The sequence below is a fragment of the Carlito syrichta genome, unplaced genomic scaffold (assembly GCF_000164805.1).
Source record: "Carlito syrichta isolate Samal-C Ts95f unplaced genomic scaffold, Tarsius_syrichta-2.0.1 Scaffold303228, whole genome shotgun sequence".
NCBI lineage: Eukaryota > Metazoa > Chordata > Mammalia > Primates > Tarsiidae > Carlito > Carlito syrichta.
The window spans coordinates 90,211-112,101 of record NW_007247324.1 but is presented as its reverse complement, the minus strand read 5'-3'; the positions used below and the strand labels follow the sequence as shown (position 1 = coordinate 112,101).

The 21,891-nt window shown below is 46.0% G+C and overlaps 1 protein-coding gene and 1 pseudogene across 1 annotated transcript in view; both read right to left on the bottom strand.

Moving 5' to 3' along the window:
- Positions 1 to 20,193, bottom strand: part of IFT43 (intraflagellar transport 43) — a 93,229-nt gene extending 73,036 nt beyond the window's left edge. The window contains exons 1-2 of the mRNA XM_008058145.2: positions 19,958 to 20,193; positions 19,667 to 19,759 (exon numbers count right to left, since the gene is read on the bottom strand). Coding sequence (XP_008056336.1) covers positions 19,667 to 19,750 — 84 coding nt within the window. The 5' untranslated portion in view covers positions 19,751 to 19,759; positions 19,958 to 20,193. The remainder of the gene's footprint in view (positions 1 to 19,666; positions 19,760 to 19,957) is intronic.
- LOC103260512 lies at positions 828 to 1,398 on the bottom strand (annotated as a pseudogene).
- Positions 20,194 to 21,891: the final 1,698 nt, after the last annotated feature.

Genomic DNA, 21,891 nt, shown 5'->3' with positions numbered 1-21,891 from the left:
ACACAACACACACACACACACACACACACACACACACACACACACACAAGTGTCATCTAAAACTGCAAAGATGTCTATAAACATCACAATTAAACATGCCAAAGGAGAAGCCATGCTGTCCAAATGCCCACCTAACCCACCAAACATTTCAAACCCACCCTTTGCTGACCTTCTACAAGCCCATTTTTCAGCTTTTTCCTTTGTTAAACAAGAAAAAGGAGACAGGTACGTGCTGGTAAATGCTAACTGTCCATATTCACACAGAGATGTAGTTTACCCTAGGAGCCCAATATACAGCGAAAGTAGGGGAAAGGATAGAATTCTGTGCACAACCACCCAGGGCATGGCACCCTCGGCTCCAAGCACAGTGAAGGCAGCGGGTTTCTCTTTTTTCCCACAGAGCTTGGTGAGGATGCCATACGGTTTTGTTGAGACAGGAATAGATAAAAACAGCTTTGAACAGAAAGGGGTGGACACTCTTTCCACTGTATTCCGCTCAAGGTATTTTCCCACAAAAGAGTGGAGCACTATGAGGTGAAGAAAAGAGACCTCAAGAACAGGGAAGCAGAGCAGAAAAAGGGGAAAAAATAAAGACTACAACTGGCCCCCGGGGACTGAAGAAAATGTTTAAGAAGGAAAATTGGAATCCATCAGTGTCCTGGCAGTCATCTTCTCCTTCCTCCTCTCCTTCCTCTCTTCATCCTCATCCCCTTCTTTGTCTTCCAATCCTTCTTCTTTTCTTTCCTTCATCTTCTCCTTCCCCTTCTTCATCATCCTCTTGGAAACCTGCCACGGATTTGGCCACACAACACGTTTGCTGATCTCTCCTAACCCATGAGCCTGTGCCTGAGCAAGGTCCGTAAGCCAGGCAGGGCATCACTCTCATTCAGATGTAACTCTTTGGAGAGAACTTCAGTTTCAAAGTAAGGATTTTCATCAAAATAAAAATCTACTCTGTAACTGACTTAATATCGACAAAGTCTGTCACTTCAACTCTGGTCAAATAATGCAGTGCCTCCTCATCTTCCTCCCCAAGCAGTGCGGACACTTGTGGACGGCTCACACATTTTGTTATACCAAAATCTGGGATCTTGGAGATCAATTCTGACCTCTTCTGAACAAATGGTTGGCGGAGTTTGTTATATTTCTGTCCTGCTTTCAAAATCTCCTCGCCAGTTGTTCATTGAGTCTATCTGTTTTACTTTGTGTTCCATCGATATGCCCCATGGCTTCCTGTTCTTTCTCTCCTTCCTTCGGCAAGTCCACAGAGGCCGATGCCTCCTCTAGCCTCGGAACAGGAGGCAGTCTTTGTTTCTTCTCCTGAGGCTGGTGGGGAGACTGACGTTTGGGCACGCAGTGAAGAAATCCAACAACCAGAGCACAAGTTCCCTTGCTCATCAGAGGCTCAGAAAACGAACCAGAGGAGAAAACCTGAATGCTTAGGAACGAGACAGTGGGAAGTTTCTGATGGTCACATACTGCGGGACCTTTTAATTGAGGCGGCCTTGCTCATGTTTCCTTCTAGGCATCCAGTTGTCATCTGTTCCAGCCTCCCGAAGAGGGAAGAATCCTTTAAAGTTGCCCACATCAAGAAGAGAAAACCACAGCTCCACTGTTTCCTGAGACAAAAGTGTGACGTTCAGGACAGCCACCATGTCTCACAATGCTGTCACAATGGTGTCACCCTTCTCCAATACTCACAGATAACCGATGATAGAAAGACCCTAGCTCAATGCAGAGTCATCAAACTGCCCACTGTAAGTGACTCAAGGGAGGGGCTGCTAGCAACATGTTGAAGAGGCTGATCTACAGAAGCAGATTTCAGTCCTGGAACTCATTCTTAAAATTCATCCTGGATCTTCCTGCCCTGGACAGCATCTTCCTAATCCTAATCAGTTCTGCCCCTTCCTCTTCCTGGGTCTATACGCCTTCCAGATACTTGTAAAGACATGCCCATTCCTCCATGCTATTTGGCCAACATAAACATTCTTTTCAACCTTCATCATAAATCAAAACCTATACACTTTCTCTTTCTCTTAAATCTTTCTGTATGTTAAAACCAACCCAGTACATGTGTAGCCAGAAGTTGCCCGGTGCCACTCCCCACTCTGTATCATACCAAGGTTAGGCCAGGAATGTCACAGGCATCACACTGCAGTTCCTAGTCTCACTTCAGCTGTGAAAGTCCAAGAAGAAGACACAGAGCAAGGTCATGGCTAGCAAATGGGCACACACTTCACTAATTGGGGTGTAAATTCCCAACACTCAAAGAAGCAACCCCTTTCATGGCCTAACATGAAAGGTAGAACCTACATAAAGTCACTTAATCTGTGAATTTTGCTATTCAGCTGGAACCTGTACAGGAAGAAAAATGTGGCCCCAGTGGGTCAGTTGTGATGGCTCACACCTATCATTCCAGCACTTTGGGAAGCAGAGGTGGGAGGAGAGCTTGAGCCCAGGAGTTCAAGACCAGCCTGGGCAACATAGTGAGACCTCGTCTCTATGAGAGAAATAAGAACATTAGCTGGGTGTGGTGGTGCATGCATGTAGTACCAGCTATTCAGGAAGCTGAGGTGGAAGGATTGCCTGAACCCAAGGGGTCAAGGCTGCAGTGACCCATGATCATCATGTTAATGCACTCTAGCCTGGGTGAGAGAGACCCTGACTCAAAACACAAAAATAAAAGACTGTCAATATTTCAAACAAATTTCTGCGTGTGAAGGATGGGATGTGATTGGTAGTACAGGGTTATGGGCCTTCATTTTGTTAATAACTTTTTTTTGAAAACCACCATTTCTTCTTACCATCACTTCCTTAAAGAATGAACCTTTCCAACTGCCCCAAATTAGGAAGGACACAAGCCAGGACACTGACTGGTCCTTTAATTAAATACACTTAGTTATGGAAAACACTCCATTGTTCTTGGATTTCTCATTTTGGTAAATACTTCCTTGTGTAGACACCAGTGCTAAAACCACCGCTGCCATCTCCTTTTCAGAGTATCAGGTGAATTTCTCAGGCTCTCTTCCCACCCTTTCTCCAGCAAGAAGGCTGAAGGCCAGCTCTCCTACTGCTCCAGGTGACAATCACCTAACAGGCCTAGGTAGAGTGATGTGATCTATAAACTTTGCTACCTGGCTTGCAGCTGCACAGGAAGACCTCGTGCCTTGAAGCAGCACCACTCTCTACTCTGGAGACCTATCCAGATGAGCTTCTCTGGGCCCAGTGCAGCATCTGCACGGGCGGACACTTGTGTTCTGGCGACCAGTTCCCGTGTTTCCAATCATTAATTCCAAGTGCACCACTGATGTGAGGACACTTTCAGTTTCAATAGCTAATGAACCTGAATGTCCTGTCATTAGACCCAAGAGAAAGTTGACACAATCTGTCTCTGCAACAACCCCTCTCATTCTTTCCACATCAGTAATACCACTTGGAAGAAACCACAGTGTGTGTCAAAACTATCCAAAGGCAGGTAACAGGAGAGCAGTTTGCATTCAACTAAGCTTCACACAGATAATAACTATAAACTCCGGCCAAAACACAGAAAACAATTCTAGGGCACTGAAGGGCAAATAAAAACAGGCAGAAACCAGAAGGGATTTGATCCTTGAAAGAAAAGAACTGTGCTGGTCACAATCTGTGTTCACATGGATTCTCCCTGGTGCACTCTCCCATCTGGGTAGCTAGAACTCAAGCAGAAAGTTGCAGTGTTATTGGCCTATGAACAAAGTCTAGGGCTGCCAGAGTGCCCAGGAGAAATCCTGGCAAAGTGGGAAGTCCAAATATGCATACAAACTCCTCTAAAAGTCCTAGGCAATACCAGAATTGCACATGCGCGGAGAAGATGCCAAGAAACCCTGGGAAAAGCAATTGCTGAGAGACTAACAAAAAGCTGAGTGGAGATGAGATTTCAGCTGCTGCTCATTGCAAGGAAATAGCATTTGGAGTTTGAGTTCCACCAAGTTAGAGGTGCTTGGTACAAACATTGGGTTTTCTACTGAAATTCCAGAAGGGCCATGTCCTGGGTTATTACTATCAGACTTGCTCTAGGACAAATGGCAAAATCAAAAGAGACCTGACCTAACAAAGCTCAGAAGCAAGTTTCTATAAATTCAAGATCTACAAATAATTTAACTGCCTGCTAGAACAAAAATTAATACTTTTCAGAAGAAGATAGTATTAATCAGAGTTTCTGTGATGTATCACTCACAGTGTCCTGTGTACAATAATTAGTAGACATAAAAAGAAATAGGAAAATGTGATCCACAGTCAAAAGAAAAAGCAGATGATTAAAAACTGACTCCCAGAGGACCTAAATATTGGAATTAACAGGCAAGAACTTAAAAGCAGTTATATAAATATGCTCACAGACTTATAGGAAAAGACAGTCATAATGAATGAACAGATGGTGAGTCTAGGACAGAAATAAAAGTTATGTAAGAAAAAAGCAGATGAGGGTAAATAAATGGAAATTTCTAATTTAAAAGTATAATATCTAAATTTTAAAAAATCAGTTGATGAGCTTAACAGCAGTTTGAAGACAAAAGTAAAAATAACCTATGAACCTGAAGACAGACCAACAGAAAATATCCAATCTGAAGAACAAAAATATAAAAAATGAGAAAAACATAATAATACTTCGGGAACAAAAAATACAGGATACACCTATTGGACAATGCCAAGCAGACTAACATTTATGCAGTTGAAGTCCCAGGAACAAAGAAAGAGAAAATGGGTCAGAAAACATATTTGAAAAAATAATGGCTTGAAATTTTCCAAATTTGTTGGAAAATAGCAACTTACAGATCTAAGAACCTCGGCAAATCCAAAGCAGAATAAATACAAAGAAAATGGCACCTGGTTACATTATAGTCAAACTGCTGAAAACCAAAGGTAAAGAGGAAATCTTTTAAAACGGCCAGAGGGGAAAGACTTACATATGGAAGAACAATCATCAGAAAATAAATGAAGACCAGAGGACAAACAAATGGCCATTTCTAAAGTGCTGAAAGAAAAAAAAATTTCAATCCAAAATTCTCTATCAGTAAAAAATACCCACCAAAATGGGGGTGAAATGACAACATTTTCAGACAAACCAAAAAGAAAGCCAGGCACAGTAGCTCACGCCTATAATCCCACGCCTATAATCCAGGCTGAGGTGGGAGGACTGCTTGAGCCCAGGAGTTTGAGACCCGCCTGGGCAACATAGTGAGACCTAAAAAAATTTTAAAATTAGCCTGGCTTGGTGGTGCACACTTGAAGTTCCAGCTACTCAGGAGGCTAAGGCAGGAGGACCCATCCCTTGAGCCCAGGAGATCGAGGCTGCAGTTAGCTGTGATCGTACCACTGCACTACAGCTTGGGCAACAGAGTGAGACCCCAACTCAAAAAAACCAAAAAACAAAAAAAGAACAAAACAAAAAAACAAAACCAAATAGAGAAGTTGTTCTCGGCAAACTTGTACTAACAGAAATGCTGAGGAAAGTTCTCCAGGCTAAAGGAAAACTATACCAGGTGGTAACTTGGAGCTATAGGAGGAAATGAAGAGTAAAGCAGTGGTAAAGTTTCAACTGTTGAGGGTGAAATGGCAAACTGTATTGTGGAGCTGATAACATATGTAGTTTTAAAATATATGCTATCAACAGCACAAGGATGGGAAAGACAGATGGAATTACCTGGCTGCAAGGTTCCCACACCTCACCTGAAGTGGTGACCAGTGGTAAGTTAAGAATGCATATTCGAATCCCTGAGGAACCACTAAAAAAAAAAGTATAAAAAGCTATACCTAAAAAGGCAATGGAGAAATCAGGACAAACCATAAAAGTAATCGGCTAACCACAGTGATATAACTCTCCTTTACACTGGGTAAAGGCATGTGACCAGAAATGTTTCAGTCTATATCACCAATGACATCCAACATCAGTCAGCACCCTTTTCTGTATAGTATCATTATTTAAGGAATATTTTACCATCATCCTGCTCCTTCTTCGTAATTACTGACATGCCACATAACGAGAAGTCTAGCCCAGCTGACGACGGCAGCAACGCTTTCTGCTTATGGTCACACGGTTCCTAAGCAGATGCTCTCTTCGCAGCACACTCTCTCCAGTCCTTGCCTCTCCCATATCCTGACTTCCCCCCACAGACTTCGCTTCTCTTGCAGCTCCTTCAAGTGGAGCCTGCTCATTCTCTAACATCCCACAAAGCAGGGTCCCAAGACAGCACTCCTACTTCGCTAAGTTCCTTAAGACCCTGATGCTTCTAAATGACCATGGACTACTCCTTTTGAAACTCACATCATTCAGGAACCCTCCCTCTCTCTACTTCTTCCCTGTCACTAACAATGGCCTGAGCACACACTGACCAAAAATGTAGGCATGTGACCCTGTCTCCACAACTAGTCTCATGATTCTAAGCAAAGTCAGTATTCACAAGAACAGTTCTAAGGTTTAACCTGATGGTTTCTGGACCTTTTAAGCCAATGACCTTGTGATCTTTTCAAACCCCAGTTAGAACTGGAACTGCTCCATCTCTGAAAGATCCAGCCCCCTTCTTCCTTCATCTAACTACTTCCTTCTTGGCGTCACCTCTTTCCCATCAACCCCGCTCATGCCCCAGGTCCAACACACCATGCCTCATCTCCTTGGTCTTTTTACCACATTTCCCTCTTGATCCTCCACTATGGTTTGAACGTCCCCTGCAAAACTCAGGTTGAAATGCACTTGCTATTGTAACAGTACTAAGATGTGGGTTCTTTTGGAGATCTCATTCTGCCATCATGAATGGATTAATGCTGTTTCGGGGGAGTAGGTCCCCTCCAAAAGAACAGACTCAGCCCCTTTCGCCTCTCTCCCATGTGCTCTCTTGCCCTTCTGCCTTCTGCCATGGGATGACTCGGCAAGAAGAGCCTCACCAGATGCTGGCACCTTGATCTTGGTCTTCCCAGCCTCCAGTACTATGAGGATATAAATTTTTGTTTTTTATAAATTATCTAGTCTGTGGTATCCTATTACAGCAGCACAAAATGGACTAAGACACCCTCTAAAACCTGGCCCAAGCCAACCATGGGCCTTCAGTGTATCAACACCTAGCAGGCTGAGAAGTATCGGAGAAAACTGTACAACCATGCAAATGGAGGCTTAACAAGCTCATGCTCTGCTTCTCTCAGCAAGGTTCCCCCAGCTTCCAGCCTCGCCTTCCTCCAGTCTATACTTCATATCTGCATGGGCCCCTGGGAGTTACGGACAGTTCTACATAACAAGGGGAAGCTAGATTTCAAACGGGAGGTATTTCTACATAAGCATTTCTGGTAAACTGCCTAACAAGATCTCCAAAGAAAGGCACCTGAATATCCAAGGCTCCAGTAACTTAGCTATGATTTCTCTCCCCATTATACTTGAGCATTTACTTATATACCTGAATTTAAATTCATAATTTTAAATTATTTTTCTTAAAGAAGGCCTCCAGACTGCAGAATCTTCATAACCCACAAAACTTGGATCTATCCCCACCCGATTGTTGCCAAGTACTCTAAAATGCAAATCCAGGCCAGGCGTGGTGGCTCAGGCCTGTAATCCCAGCACTTTGGGAGGCCCAGGTGAGAGGACTGCCTGAGTCCAGGGGTTTGAGAACAGCCTGGGCAACTTGGGGAGGCCTCATCTCTACGATAAATAAAATAAAATAAAATAAAAATTAGCTGGGTGTGGTAGTGTGCACCTGTAGCTCCAGCTACTTAGAAGGCTGAGGTGGAAGGATTGCCTGAGCCCAGCATGGGGTGGCCATGAACGTACCACTTCAGTCTAGCCTGGGCTCCAACTCAAAAAATAAAATAAAATGTAAATCCAATCACATCGCTTCTCTGCTTAAAAGATGTTTGAGGGCCTGGTGCAGTGGCTCATGACTATAATCCCAGAACTTTGGGAGGCCTTGAGGTGGGCAGATTGCTTAAGACCAGCCTGGGCAACATAGTGAAACCTTGTCTCTACCAAAAAAAATTAAAAAATTTAGCTGGGTGTGGCAGCTTACATCTGTAGTCCCAACTACTCAGGAGGCTGAGGTGGAAGGATCACCTGAGCCCAGGAGGTCAAGGCTGCCATGCGCTGTGATCCTTCTGACCATACCACTGCACTCCAGCCTGGGTGACACAGTGAGATCCCAATTCAAAATCCAGCCTGGGTGACACAGTGAGATCCCAATTCAAAAGAAAGTAAAAATTTAAAAAATATATATCTATCTTTATTTTTTTTTTAAAGTTTGCATCTGGAGATTGTGTGTCCCACAAAGCAATCAGAAGTTCATCCCACAGGCTCTTCTTAGAGAACTCAGAGTGTATGTGGGCGACTCCCACATCTGTTACCACTGGCGTTCAACTCTCTCTCTTAAGCTCTAGACTGAATTTTCAACTCGACAGAACTCTTTGAAAATCCTGAAAGTAACTCAAATTCAACATACCCCAAATGGAAGTCATTATCCCTTCTTGCTCCCCGACTGCTAAGGCTCTTAAATTCTTGTTCTCAGAAATGTCATTGTCTATTCAGTCTTGTCAGCTACATGTGGGCTCAACTCGACTCTCCTTCTCACCCACTTCCAAGAGCCAGTCCATTGCCACATCCTAGCTGTATGCTTTCCAAGAGGTCTCTTGGCGCTGACCTCTCCACCCCCCACCCTGCCAGGCACTCACTTACTGCTTCTCAAAGTGAGGTGCGTGTGCTACAGGCATGAGCAAGGTCACTGAAGGAGCACATGGAAGCTCCTTTTAAAAATATCTATGCATGTATGTTAACGTGCACTCAGAAAAATAGAACTGTCACAAACTTTAAGTTCTTTGAAAAAGTTTCATTTAAAAAATAAATGTATTTAGGTATCCAAGGGGAGTTGATAAATCAAAATGTGAGCTTTTGAACATAAATGGGACATGAATACTCAAACTGTGAGGTGCCTGGGACAGCCTGACATCTGGGAGCCCTGCCTTGGTCCAGACTTGCAGCATCTTTCTGAAGGACTGCTCCAACTGCCTCCACTGAGCTCCTTGCCAAAAAGCTCTCTAGTTCTCTCCTCCAATGTAGCTGCCAGATTCCTCTTCCTAGGAAACAAAGGAAATAACGTTCCTCTCTGCCGTAAAATCGTTGTGGGCTCCCTACAACATACCAAATAAGCTCAAATCTCTCCACTGGGAATGCCAGGACTATGTCCCAACATACATGCCCTGGAAACACAAGGCGTGCTTCAGGACAGGCTTTGCCGCTGTCAGAAGTGGCCTTTCCCCCTCTCTGCTCACTAGCAAATTCCCACTCTTTCACATCACCCCACCTCGAGAGTGGCCTCTTTTGGGAAGCCTGCCTCGCTCCCCGGTCAGGCAAGGCCCTCCTTCCATGTCTCCATTCTCTGACACTACTTAAGTACTATAACTTTTTGTTCAAGTCTATGGTTCTGCAACTAGAATATGATATCATGGAGATTGAGTTCTTTGTTATCACTGGTTGAGAGAAAAAAACAGAAAGACATGCAGAAAAAAGATAAATAGTGGAGGAAAAACAGAGGGGACGAAACAAAGAGAAAGAGATGTCGGGAGGAGACAGGGAGTCTACCGACACCGAGTGGAGAGTACACACGTTATGGCCTAGTCACAGAATTCTTCCAACAAACACATATGGAGAACCCACTCTGTGTGTGCTGTTGTGCCAGGTACATGTGCCCCCCACCCCAGCTGCTCCCCTGGAACCGCAGGAACTCCTAATTGCAAAATACGACAGACCCTGCTCAGGCCCCGCCTTCCTGGACCCTCTCGGTGGCATCAAACACTGCCAGCCCTGCACTCCTTCATGACACAGGCTTGTCCTGGCTCCTGGACGTCACACATACCTGGTTTTCTCCCTCTGCTCAGGCCTCTCCTCTGAAATTCCTTTGTGAGTTATCCTTTGGCTTGTTCCCTAAACACCAGTGTTTCTCAGCATCTGTTCCTCAGCGTCCATCAGAAGCCCTCTGAAACTCCCTCTTAGAGAAGTGGGCTTCTGCCAGCCACCTCATTGCTCAGGACTCCAAGGCTCTCGCTCAGCCAAGCCTGGAGCATGCAAGCCCCATACAGCAAGGCCTCCTGGCACCTCCTGCCGGCTGGACGCACCCTCCCCATGCCTGGTCCTCACTCAGGTAACCAGCACATACTGAGGAGCTGCAAAGTCTCGGGCTTGGGGAGCAGGACAGGCACTCCCGCAGCTCGCAGCGAGTGTGGGAGATGAGACTGATGATGACATGAACATGGCCATCAACTATGGTTGGGGTGATCGGGAAAAGTGACAAATGCTACAAGGGAGTATTAAGAAAGGGACCTAAATGAAGTGAGAGGGTGTTTAGTAGCTTCTGAAGGAGCGATACTCAAGCTAAATCCAAGGGACAAGCAATGGTCAGCCCACAGATAGCAGGGTAGAGAATCTAGAGCATTATTCCCATCTCTTCTGTGGAACTGTGGTACTCTAGGAAGTGCTCTGGGGAACCAGAAGAAGTGGGGACCACACAGGAAAGGGCTCAGCACAACCACAAGTTGACAAGTATGAAGTGAGGCTGGAGATGCAGGGAAGGCCCAGGCAATACAGGGTCAAGTTCAGGATTTGGGAATTTTATCCTAAGTGCAATGGGCATCCATTAAAAGGTTCTGAATGTGAAATAGCTAGTGCCCATTTTCCAAAACCATTCTAGCTAGGTTGCAGGGGTGAAAAGGTAAGAGGAGAGAGAGGTTATGAGCAGCTGCCACAAACCAAGTGAGGTGATGTCATTTCTCTAATTTTTTTCTTCCTTTTTCCTTACAGAATGCTATTAGTGATGCCTCCGATTCTGAGAAGTCTCTGCTCTAGGAAGCTTTCCTAAATAGAAGTCAGTTCTCATTACAGCAAAAGTGTCATTACCAGGAAAATTTTCACATACCAAAAAGACTTCTGAACACAGTCAGTAGTCTAATTACTCCAAAAAGGAGTCAGACCAAATTCCGATATTACAATAGAATCTGAAATCCTTGAGCACACCTCAGAGGTTTCCTCAACCAGCAAACACAACTACTCACAGAAAAGTGCAGTGGCTCCGTTGACATTGAAGACGTGACAATGAAAGACACAGTGAGATAATACTGAAAGTTCACTAACTCCCAAAATGTGACAATTATCTGAGTGTCCTATAAGAAATGTTGGCCTCATATGGGACATTTGTCAAAAAAAGACAAGGGAGCTGGTTTTTAAATATTTGGTCTACTTGCCAAAAAAGGCAAAGGGGTTGGTTTCAAATCTAGAGTCACTGGCAACCATCACTCCATCACCTGCATGGTCAATTACTCACTAACAAATCCAGCATGCCACAGTCTCTCCCTTTCTGCAAAAGTTGGCTCATGCATGTCCCTCTTGGAAAGTTCCCCTGACTCTTGGTAAACTTCTACTCATCCTTCAAGTCTCAAATCAAACACCATCTCTTCCTGGACAACCTTTCCAGATGTCCCTGAGAGTAGAAGGGACTCAGAGTGGGCACTCATTGTGGGCACTCAATATGGATACTCAACATGGGTACTCAGCTTGGGTATTCAATGTGGGTACTCAACGTAGGTACTCAACATGGGCACTCAATATGGGTATTTAACATGGGCACTCAATGTGGGTATTCAACATAGGTACTCAATGTGGGTGCTCAATGTGGTCGTTCAACATGGGCACTCAATGCGGGCGCTCAATATGGGCATTCAACATGGGTTCTCAATGCAGGTACTCAATGTGGGTGCTCAATGTGGGCACTCAACGTGGGCACTCAGTGTGGGTACTCAACATGGGCATTTAACATGGGAATTCAACATGGGTACTCAATGTGGATACTCAACGTGGGCACTCAACATGGATACTTCCACATCTTTCTGCATCATCTCTACCTGACACTCACTTCTCTGCAGAGCCCCAGGTCAAGTTCTAAAAGGCAGAGAGCAGGCCTGGTTAATCATTGTATTCCCAGATCCATGCACAATGCCTGGCACATAGAAAGTCCTCAATCAAGTTTCATAAGTGAATGAATGAATGAATCCATGATTCCTCTTCTCCAGGGTCACCAAAGTCACTCTTGTCTTCCTCATTTTCCACTCATTTTCTACCCCCAGAACAACAAAATGACATAAGTCAGCAAATAAGGATTATTCTCTGAAAAGACTGCCAACCTCCAGACAGAGGTTTTGAGGAAGGAAAGGTGTTGCCAAAAACTGGCCAATGGCACAGGCAGAAATGCTACCAGAGGAGACAAAGAATTCTTACCAAAAGGATTCCTCACCCAAAGGTTTCTTTGCCCTAAGAAGAAGAAGTTGTTAGTTCTATGAAATATGACTATTTCCGAGACTTGACCAGCACTGCAATTTAAGACAAACTGGTAATACGTCCTACTTCTTGTGGGACACAAACAAGGACAACACTAATTAGTGTGTATTAGGTACCATTCTAAGAGCTTTACACATTCTTTCATTTAACCCTCAACAACCCCACAAGATAGGTATGGCCATGACCTCCATTCACCAGGCAAGGAGGTGGCTGAGAGGTCAGGGAATTTGCGCAAGACACACAGCTATTAACAGGCAGGGCTGGGAAGACAGACAAACCAATCATCTTTTCCACTCTTCAGGTTACACAATGACAAAAGCTGACTTAATGGTGCACCGGCTAAGCTCTGGACATGTATTTCTCCAAGCACTCTTGAAGCACCAACTCCCACCCTGGACTCACAGAAGCCAGCAAGAAGGCACATCATCCTGGGCACCTGAGAGCTTGCGCCTACCCAGAGTGGCGCTGAAGTCTCAAGATGCTGATTTCAACTCACAGTCTCTGCCCTGATGACATTCCCTCCCACACAGCGGCCGGCCCCAGGGAGGGGTCAGTGCTGGACATCTGCACACCCAAGGGAGAGTTCAAAACAAGGCACGCAAAGCACGGCATAAATCTGAAGTGTGGAAAATGCATTCCTGACAAATAGCTCCATCTCAAATTCCCCGCATCCCTCTCTGGCCACGTTATCAGAAGCATCGCTCGGTCCAGCCGATTGGAGAGGTGCTATGAAAAAGGCTGGAAAATGTGACCAATCACAAGAGTTATTTTTGTGAGAAAGAAGAAAAATGTCACCAAAAAGGGTTAGCAGATAACCCTATTGGGCTGAAAATAACTGCCTGGCTGGCAGAGCAGTCAGGGGACAGGCAGAGGGCGAGGACGTCATGCGAACAGCCTGGGGAGCTCCAGCTAGAGAGGCTGCCAGGGGATGAGGAAATTGGCCTAATTTGGGAACATGAGCCCAGCAGCATTTCTCAGATTCCTGCGAGAGAATCTGGCTAACTTTCAGTTCTGCGTCCTCAGAGGAGCACTAAGGGGATGCAGGAGAGCAAAGGAGCAGCTGGGACACCAGCACTGCTCTAGACATCTGGATAAGGAGGGTGATCGAGTGAGAATGTACGCCCATTCCAGAAGGATCTCCAGGGAACAGCCCCACTGTCTCTCTGCTCTCTCCAAAGTCCTCCTCTGTACTGGGAGGCCTGTGCACCCACCTATCTGGCAGGTAGAAGAGCTCAGGCACCTGGCTACAGTTGGAGACCAGCCGAGGGCCTCTGGACAAGCTTCACAGCCTCTCAACGTCTATGTCCTCACAGGCACCATGCGATAATAAAAGAACCTACTTCAAAAGTGACCGTGAGGCTCAACCAGGTACTGCGTATAACTAACAGACGCCAGCAACTGCTCCAGTGGAAGCTATGATAACAGTGATTGAGAGGACAATCTACCAAAGAAAAGGTAAGTGCAAAAGAGGGCTAGACCCACGTGGGAACTGCCCATCCAAAGACAAGCGACAATTAGGTTTCGCCAAAGAGGACTTTTGCTCAGGCTCTTACTACTTATAGTAGAAAGTGCCAGAGTCTGTCCTTGAAGGAGTTCCGTAAGAACACAGCCATTTCAACCAGCAGAAGGTAAAGACTCAGGCAGAGAAACCCGGTTGAACTCTCAGACCTGCTCTCCCCAGAGAAAGTTATACATTGCAGGCATGTCGACACTTATCACAGAACTGTCTTCCAGCAAAATCCTCGGTATCTGTAGTGCCAGCCTGAACTGCTAACTGAACCATGCTTCTGGTTATCCAGCCTGATTCATAACAGGTACAGCCATAAGTTTTCTTAGTATCTTGCCATTGCTCAAGGCTTTCTGTATGTGGACACTGAGCTAAGTCCTTGACACGCATGACCTGATCCAGGGGTCACAACAACCCTACACAAGTTAGCACGACTTCAGTCAGTTCGGAGCTAGTAAAATGACACGAAGAGTTCATCTTCCTGGTAAACCATTAAAACTAGGCAACTAAATTCTTTAAAATGTATTATTTAAAATCTAAGGAATGATCAAGTAAATACAGAGACCTTTCCTCCTCTCCCAGAGCAGAAGAGTTGAGTCACCTGGACTGAGCTACAGGCACCTGTATGCAGAAAGTCCTGAGCAGCCATGGAATCCACCAGAAGAAGGAAAAGATAGAGAACAGGGTCTGTGTAGACAGCTCTTGGATATTCTGGAACTCAGGGCATTCTATCTTTTCACTGAACTCCAAATGAAATATTAGAGGGAATGTAGATTTTTTTTTTAATTCAGTGTCTGTCACTCAGGCTGAAGTGCAGTGGCACGATCACAGCTCACCACAGCCTCGAACTCCTGCCTTAGCCTTCCAAGTAGCTGGAACTACAGGCCCGTGCCACCACACCCAAGTAATTTTTTGATTTTTTGTAGAGATGAGGTCTTACTATGTTGCCCAGGCTGGTTTCAAACTCCTGGGCTCAAGCAATTCTCTCACCTTGGCCTCCCAAAGTGCTGGGATTATGGATACCTGGACAGAATGTAGATTTTTTTAGCTACTACAAATAATTTTCTTTCATACCTGGGGCCACAAAGAAAAAAAGACAACCTTTCTATAAATTTGATTTTTTAAAATTGACATGTCAGTTTTGAACTTCCTACTCAACAGGTACTCTCCCCACCTCTATCGCCAAGAAACCGGGATGTTAGGTCTAGCAAAGTGCCCAGTCACAAACTCCCCTGAAACTTACAACCATTGTAAGACCCAATTCTGACCAATGAAACGCAACTAGAAGCCTCCTTAGTGAGGTCTCTGGTGACAGTCTTTCCAATGAGAAGGGGCACTTGATTGGCAAGCACCTTGACCTCTTCGACTATCCCCCTCTCTTCCTACCTAGAACGCAGATCCAGGAGAACGACCGCCATCTTGCAATCATGAGAACAAAAGTCACAAGTTCCAGATGGTGAGCAAGAATCTCACAGGGACTGGAGTAACACAGGGCACCCTCCAGGGACCATGCCTGCAGTGCCTACACTCCACTGGATTCTTCGCTAGTGAGAAAAAAAATCACTCCTGCCTGATTCAAGTGTTGGAGTTGTTTCTGGTGCATGGAGCCAAATTCAATCCTAACAGATATGGAGGGATATCTGAAAGTCAACTCGCCCTAAAAGAGCAGGAGTTTTAAACTCAAATGGAAACAAGAGCCAGGCAGATAAATGTGAGTGCATCTGACCAGGTGAACTGATGCATGAAGAGTTGAACCAGGATGGGCTAGCACCGTAAGCCAGCGCCATCTCAACACTGGCCATTGCCACCATGTGGCAATGCCAGTCCCGCATTCCACTGTGCCAGGATCTGATTTTAAAAGAAGCCCCAAGTCTGGATTTTCACATGAAGTTTCCCAGTTTATAAATGTTCACCTATTTTTTAAAAGATGTTAACTCTGTCCAGAACAAATGAAACATGGCTACAGGCTAAACTCAGCCTGAAGGCCACTAGCTTTCAACCCAAGGAGAAGGTTAAGGCAGAATGAAAAGAACACCCAAGAGAAACAACATGCTGAGTGTCAGACTATGTGAAGGGTTAGATCATGTCCTCGTTCTAGTCACCCTGTGAAGTACGGAATAATAGTATTCCTATTTCACCAGTGAGGAAACTGAGGCTCAGAGAGATTAAGCAACTTGCTCACAGTCATGGAGCACATGTGTGACAGAGTTGGGTCCTCAGCCCAAGCCCAATGTCCCCGAGGCCTGTGCTCTCAGTCACTCTTCATACAAAATGCTCACTTCAACTAAAAAGCACAGAAATTTTGCCCTGGGAAAGTAGTAGCCAACCTATGGGTATATGAGCAGTAGTGGAGAGACTTCCTAGCCAGTCCTGAAAGAGACACTGGTCAACGACATCCTTTCTCTTTTCTGTACTTTAATAAAAGCAACAAAGTGCTGCCCAAATACCCCTTACTCACAAAGCTCTTGAATGACACTGTGCTTTGCAGTTCACTAAAGCACTTCCGAATGTGCATCTCACTCATTCCCCATCAACCTGGTGGTATTATCTCACCACTTGACAGATAACAAGATGGGAGGTTAGAGAGATGAGCGGACTTACTCAAGATCCAAGCCACGAGCAAACCCAGGCTCAAGCCCCCCCACTGCTTTTGCTCCTTCTCCAGAGCTCCCACCTTCGCTGCCTCGCTTAAAATGACCACTTGTTTGAACTAGCTCGCTCTTAACTCTAAAGTAGCCCCAGGCCATCTGACAGTTCCCAGGTGCCATATTTACGCATGCATGGATATCTTCATCCTGGAATGTGGTCAGCAAGAGGACAAAAATAAATACATCCAGTCATACCCTCAGAACTGGAATGCAAATGGGCACACATGCAAGCCTGGGATCTAACTTTAGAAAGAAACAGCCAGAAGTCCCTCAGGCACAGTGAGCAACTGACCCGTGGGAGGCTGCCCACACTGCCTTGAACTTCAATTAGCCCAGGAAGAGAAGGGAACCCGGCATCCTGACCCGTATCTTTCTCTCAAAAGCAACAGGTGTAGCCGGGCTCGGTGGCTCAGCTTGTAACCCCGCGCCTTTGGGAGGCTGAGGTGAGTGGATTGCCTGAGCCCACGGGTTCGAGACTCGCCTGGGCAGCGAGACCTCATCTCTACAATAAATCAAAAAATCAGCCAGGTGTGGTAGCGCACGCCTGTAATTCTGGCTACTCGGAAGGCTGAGGCGGAAGGATCGCCAGAGCCCAGCAGGTCGAGGCTGCCGTGGCCGGGAGCGGCCACTGCACTCCAGTCTGGGTGATGGTGAGACTCCAACTCAAAAAAAAAAAAAAAAAAAAAAAAGCAACAGGTGTGTGAGGAGATGAATGACTTTTCACCAAGTTCTCCCAGAAAAATGCTGAGACCCAAGGTACAAGAAGGCCAATGCCTTGAAATAAGCAGGTATTCCTGAAAGTCTGGAGCCCTGAGGGGTTCACTGCACCATGACCATGGAGTGATGTTCTTACAGCAATGACTCTCACCTGGGAGGCAAGGGAAGGGAAGGGGAGGAGAGGGGAGGAGAGGAAGGAAGAGAAAGGGAGAGGAGGGGGAGGAGAAGGAAGAGGAGGAGTCCCCCAGCCCAGAGCTGATTTGATATGGAGGTCACGTAAGGCTTTGAAGCCACCACAGGCTCATTCACATAACCACTGCAGGTACCTCCTGCACAGTTGAGTCAACTTTTTGTTGTTGTTTGTTTTGTTTTTTGAGTTGGAGTCTCACTCCATTGCCCAGGCTGGCAACTTGGGGAGACCTTAGTCTCAAACCCACGGGCACAGGCAATCCTTCTGCCTCGGCCTCCCAAAGTGCTGGGATTACAGGCTGAGCCACCGAGCCTGGCATTAAGTCAACTTTTAATTAGTCTTCCTGCAAGTCAGTGATCATGAGAGTGTAAGCTCTATGATGCCAAGGGATCCTGTCTCTTGTTCACCGTAAAATGGTGCCTGGCACACAGTAAGCATCAATAGACATCTATTGAATGAAACAACAAATTACCTAGTGTTGAAATGGGCCCTCCTAGACCCACGCGGAACAGTGTCAATTGCCAGAAGCCAAGAGCGGACTTCCATCAACTCATATGCTGCCAAATTTTCTCTTTAAAGACATGCATGATGGCAGGTCACTCTCCCGGAGTCCGGTGTTGGGTCTGTACATCTTCTGTCACCACCTGCCTGCTGTCACCAGACCCTACAACTGTGCCTGCAATGTCCCAGTCTCTGCCTGCCCAGCCCCAGTACTCTACTTACCCTGCTTCAAATGCATTAAGTACAGAACACACTACAAACTTCCCCACCTCGCACGAACATGCCAGGCACTGTGACAGGCAAAGTGGTACATGGATAAGACACAGCCCCCACCTTCCAGAAGCTCACGTTAGGAGGAAGCTGGACAGGTCAGCAATAGAATATAATGTAACAAATACCATAATGAAGGTATCATGGCCCAAGTTACAACTTGACAACCCCCAGGCCAAGCCCAGTCCACACAGTGACTGCATTTTCATAATGAGTTGCCAACCTCTAAAAAATGTTGCTTTCACAATAAAGTTTCAGACTGCCTGCATCTCTTGAAAAATCAGAGGATCTAGAAACATGGGGTCTGTGTTCCCTACAGTACCGACCAGCATCCACTAAGCAGTAGCTGTTCCTTTAGAGGGGTGTGAGGTGGCCCCCAGTTCCCAGTGCTCCTGCCCTAACCCACTCCATAGGTCTTCAGAGAATGAGGCTGAGCGTGGGCTGCATCTTCCTGTGCGGGCAAGCTGTCATCACAAAGCTTCTCCACACCCACATTTCTACAGTAAGTGACAAGACAAAAGTTACACTGACAGGGCCACAGGACAGCACAGGAGAGTGGTGGACACAGCTCCCATGACAGTGAGGAACACCCCACCCACGTGCAGGTGAAGCACACTGTATGTCATGCCTGGCTTACTTGCTTATGCCCTGCCTGGCCTATTGGGATTCTTAGCATGGGTGGCTCAGCATGCTGTAAACCTACTATGTGCCAGCAGGCAGGAAGCTGAGTTTCCTGCTATCTAGGAACTCACTGCCCAGTGAGGCAGACAGACAGGCAAGAAGACCACTAACACCTGCTGGGCTGTGTCCGGTGGTGGGCCCCACGGGGCAAGAGAGGAAGGAGCCCTAAGCAGCTGGGGCCGGAGTGACAAGCCACCCAGGGGCAATCCTGACGTCGACTCCCGAAAGGAAAAGTTTTTCCAGATGGATGGAGGAAGGTGTAAAGGGGCTCTGAGAAGGCTGAAAAACAGCACCCTGGTATTAACAAAGGCTGCTCACCAAGACTGCCTGTCCTCCAGAAAGCCAGAGAAGTGTCCCTAATTCCAGGCTCCTCGGAAAAGCTTCCAGAAAAGTAAGCCAGCAAGTGATCCCCTTCCCAAGACTAGAAAATGCAGGTCGCCCCCAAGAGCAAAGTTCATTTGTGTCACCCACCCTCAGGTCACCAGCATGCTTCACTGCCATTTACGCAGCAGACATTAAAACCTGGATTTCTATCGGATTTCGAAACCTCCCAGTCCCCTGCTTCAGCTCACAAAAAAGCTCTACATTAAGAATATAAAGGGATGCACGGAACTAGGCTGGCATCAAAGAAAAAAGCTCCCCTTTCCTTTTTTGCTACCAGAACAAATGCCAAGGCAGGGAGTTCCCAAATCGAGAAGTGGGCGGAGGAGGCACTGAGGAGAAGAGATGTGGAAAACCAAGCCAAATCCTTGCTCATCAAGGAATCACCAACTCTAAAGCAGCATGGCTTCAGGAATTTTTTTTTTTTTTGCACCCACCTCTCTAGCCAGAGTCAAAGAAGAATTCTGGCCACTGAAGTGATTCTCGGCCTGCCCTGACTCCTGTTGAGCACGACGACCCATCTTGGCCCCCTGGAAGGAGACAGAAGGCACTGGCTGACCACAGTGATGAGGACGACAATCCCGGGAAGGTGCACACGGGCTGGGCTTATGGTGACACAGTGGAGAATGGGACTTGAGTGACTTGGATATGCTCTTAGAAAACTCTCCAAGCCCTGAGAACAAAGCATATGAGGTCAGTTTGACTGGACAGAAGAACAGGAAACTCACAGGCTAATGACCACAAAGTTTTCTCTAAACAGCCATAGGGGCTGCAACAGGAAAATCACTTTTCTTCCCAGATAAATGCAATTAGAAATTCCCCTTGAATAGGCAGAGACCTCATGCGATGGCCCAGAGAAAGGATCCCTATGTAGGATTTTAAGAGGCCTCATTTCAAAGCTGCAGCTTGGCATGGAAATAGTTATCAAATGGGCTTTTGGAAAGAAATTCTAAATTCCATGGCAACTGGGAAACAGATAGCATTTGCTTTGATATGCACACTAATTGGATTTGCCTTTACAGACACAGAGGGAAATCTAGTGCAAGAATTTTGAGACATTATTTTTGGAAATCAGAGCACTTCAAAATTCTCAGTCGTCAAATGAACCGTTTGCAGGTGGCTGGGGTGCAGGCTCTGTGCTCAGATGCTTCTTGGCACATAAACAAAACTTTATTTAGGTGGACTAGTGGGTGTTGAAATATTTACATTGTTGCTTTACTTTGTTTAAAAAAACAGCACTAACGTAAGCACTTGTAAATCTCATTGAATGTAGCTTTGTTTGATTCTCACAAAAACAGGGACAGGGCCTGGGACTTATACCACTTTACAGATAAGAAAACTGAGGCCCAGGAAGGTGACTGAGAGGCAGGCATAAACCTAAGAGCAAATCTGACCTCAAGCCCTAGACTTCCTGGGTTCATCTCACTACACCACCCTGAAATGCTTTAAGATATTCTAAGGACCGACTGCAGCAGTTAACTGAAGGGGGTTCCAGGGAGCTCATAAGAAACCACATGCAGGATTTACACCTCAAGTTATTTTATAATGCCAGTCATTGAGGCTTCAGGGATGGAAAGTCTTTCTAACAAGCAGCAGCTCCAGTTAGACAATTCCATCCATCACCGGGGTGCCCTTGTCTACATGTCATAGTACAGGGCATGTGAACAGCTAAATATTCCGTGATCTTGTCTGTAAAGGCTGTTCACAGACAGCTTCTCTAATAATTAAATATCTTAAGGTTTTAAACTGTTTGAAAACCCTTGTATATAGTCTTCAAAGATTGATTGAAGATCATTAGTTGACTATCTTTGAAACTAATTCCCCCCCATCCAAAACTGACTAATTTTAAAGATAAAAAGGCCTGGTGGGGGTTGTAGGGGAGTGAGATCAACACTGAACCCGGTTTTTGTGGTTGTTGTTGTTATTGTTGTAGTTGTTTTGAATCGAGAGAGTCTAATTCTGTCACCCAGGCTGGAGTGCAGTGGCACACTCACAACAACCGCAACCTTGACCTGCTGGGCACAGGTTATGCTTCCACCTCAGCTTTCCAAGTAGCTGGAACTACAGTTGTGTGCCACCACGCCCAGCTAATTTTCTTTTTTTTTAATTTACTGTAGAGACGAAGTCTCGGCAAGTTGCCCAGGCTAGTCTCGAACCCCTGGCTTCAGACAATCCTCTCATCTCCACCTCCCAAAGTGCTGGGATTACAGGTATGAGCCACCATGCCCAGCCTGAACCCAGGTCTTGAACTGAGTCTTGAATCAAGCTCTGTTATTTACTAACCATAACCTCAGGTAACTCCCAGCCCCAGAGGGAACAGCGGCTGACCTCGCCTGGTAACTCAAAAAGCCCCTTTACTCCCTGTGCCACCACCATGACATTGGCTCATGAGGGCGGGACCTTTGATTCACTGCTATTTCTCCACACCTAGAGCAATGCCTGCTGCACAGCAGAGGCTTGATCAGTATATGTTGAAAGAATGAATGAATAAATAACTACATTCGCATCCCCAGGAGCTAAACAATGCTTGTGCATCAGGAAGGCCTGGTGACCTAATGTTCATATGGACCAGTCAAGCAGCTTTGCTGCAGGTCAGCATGCCACTGTCCCTTGTGTCTCCCTCACATGAGAGGGCCACCTCCCTAGTACCTGGAGGGCATCC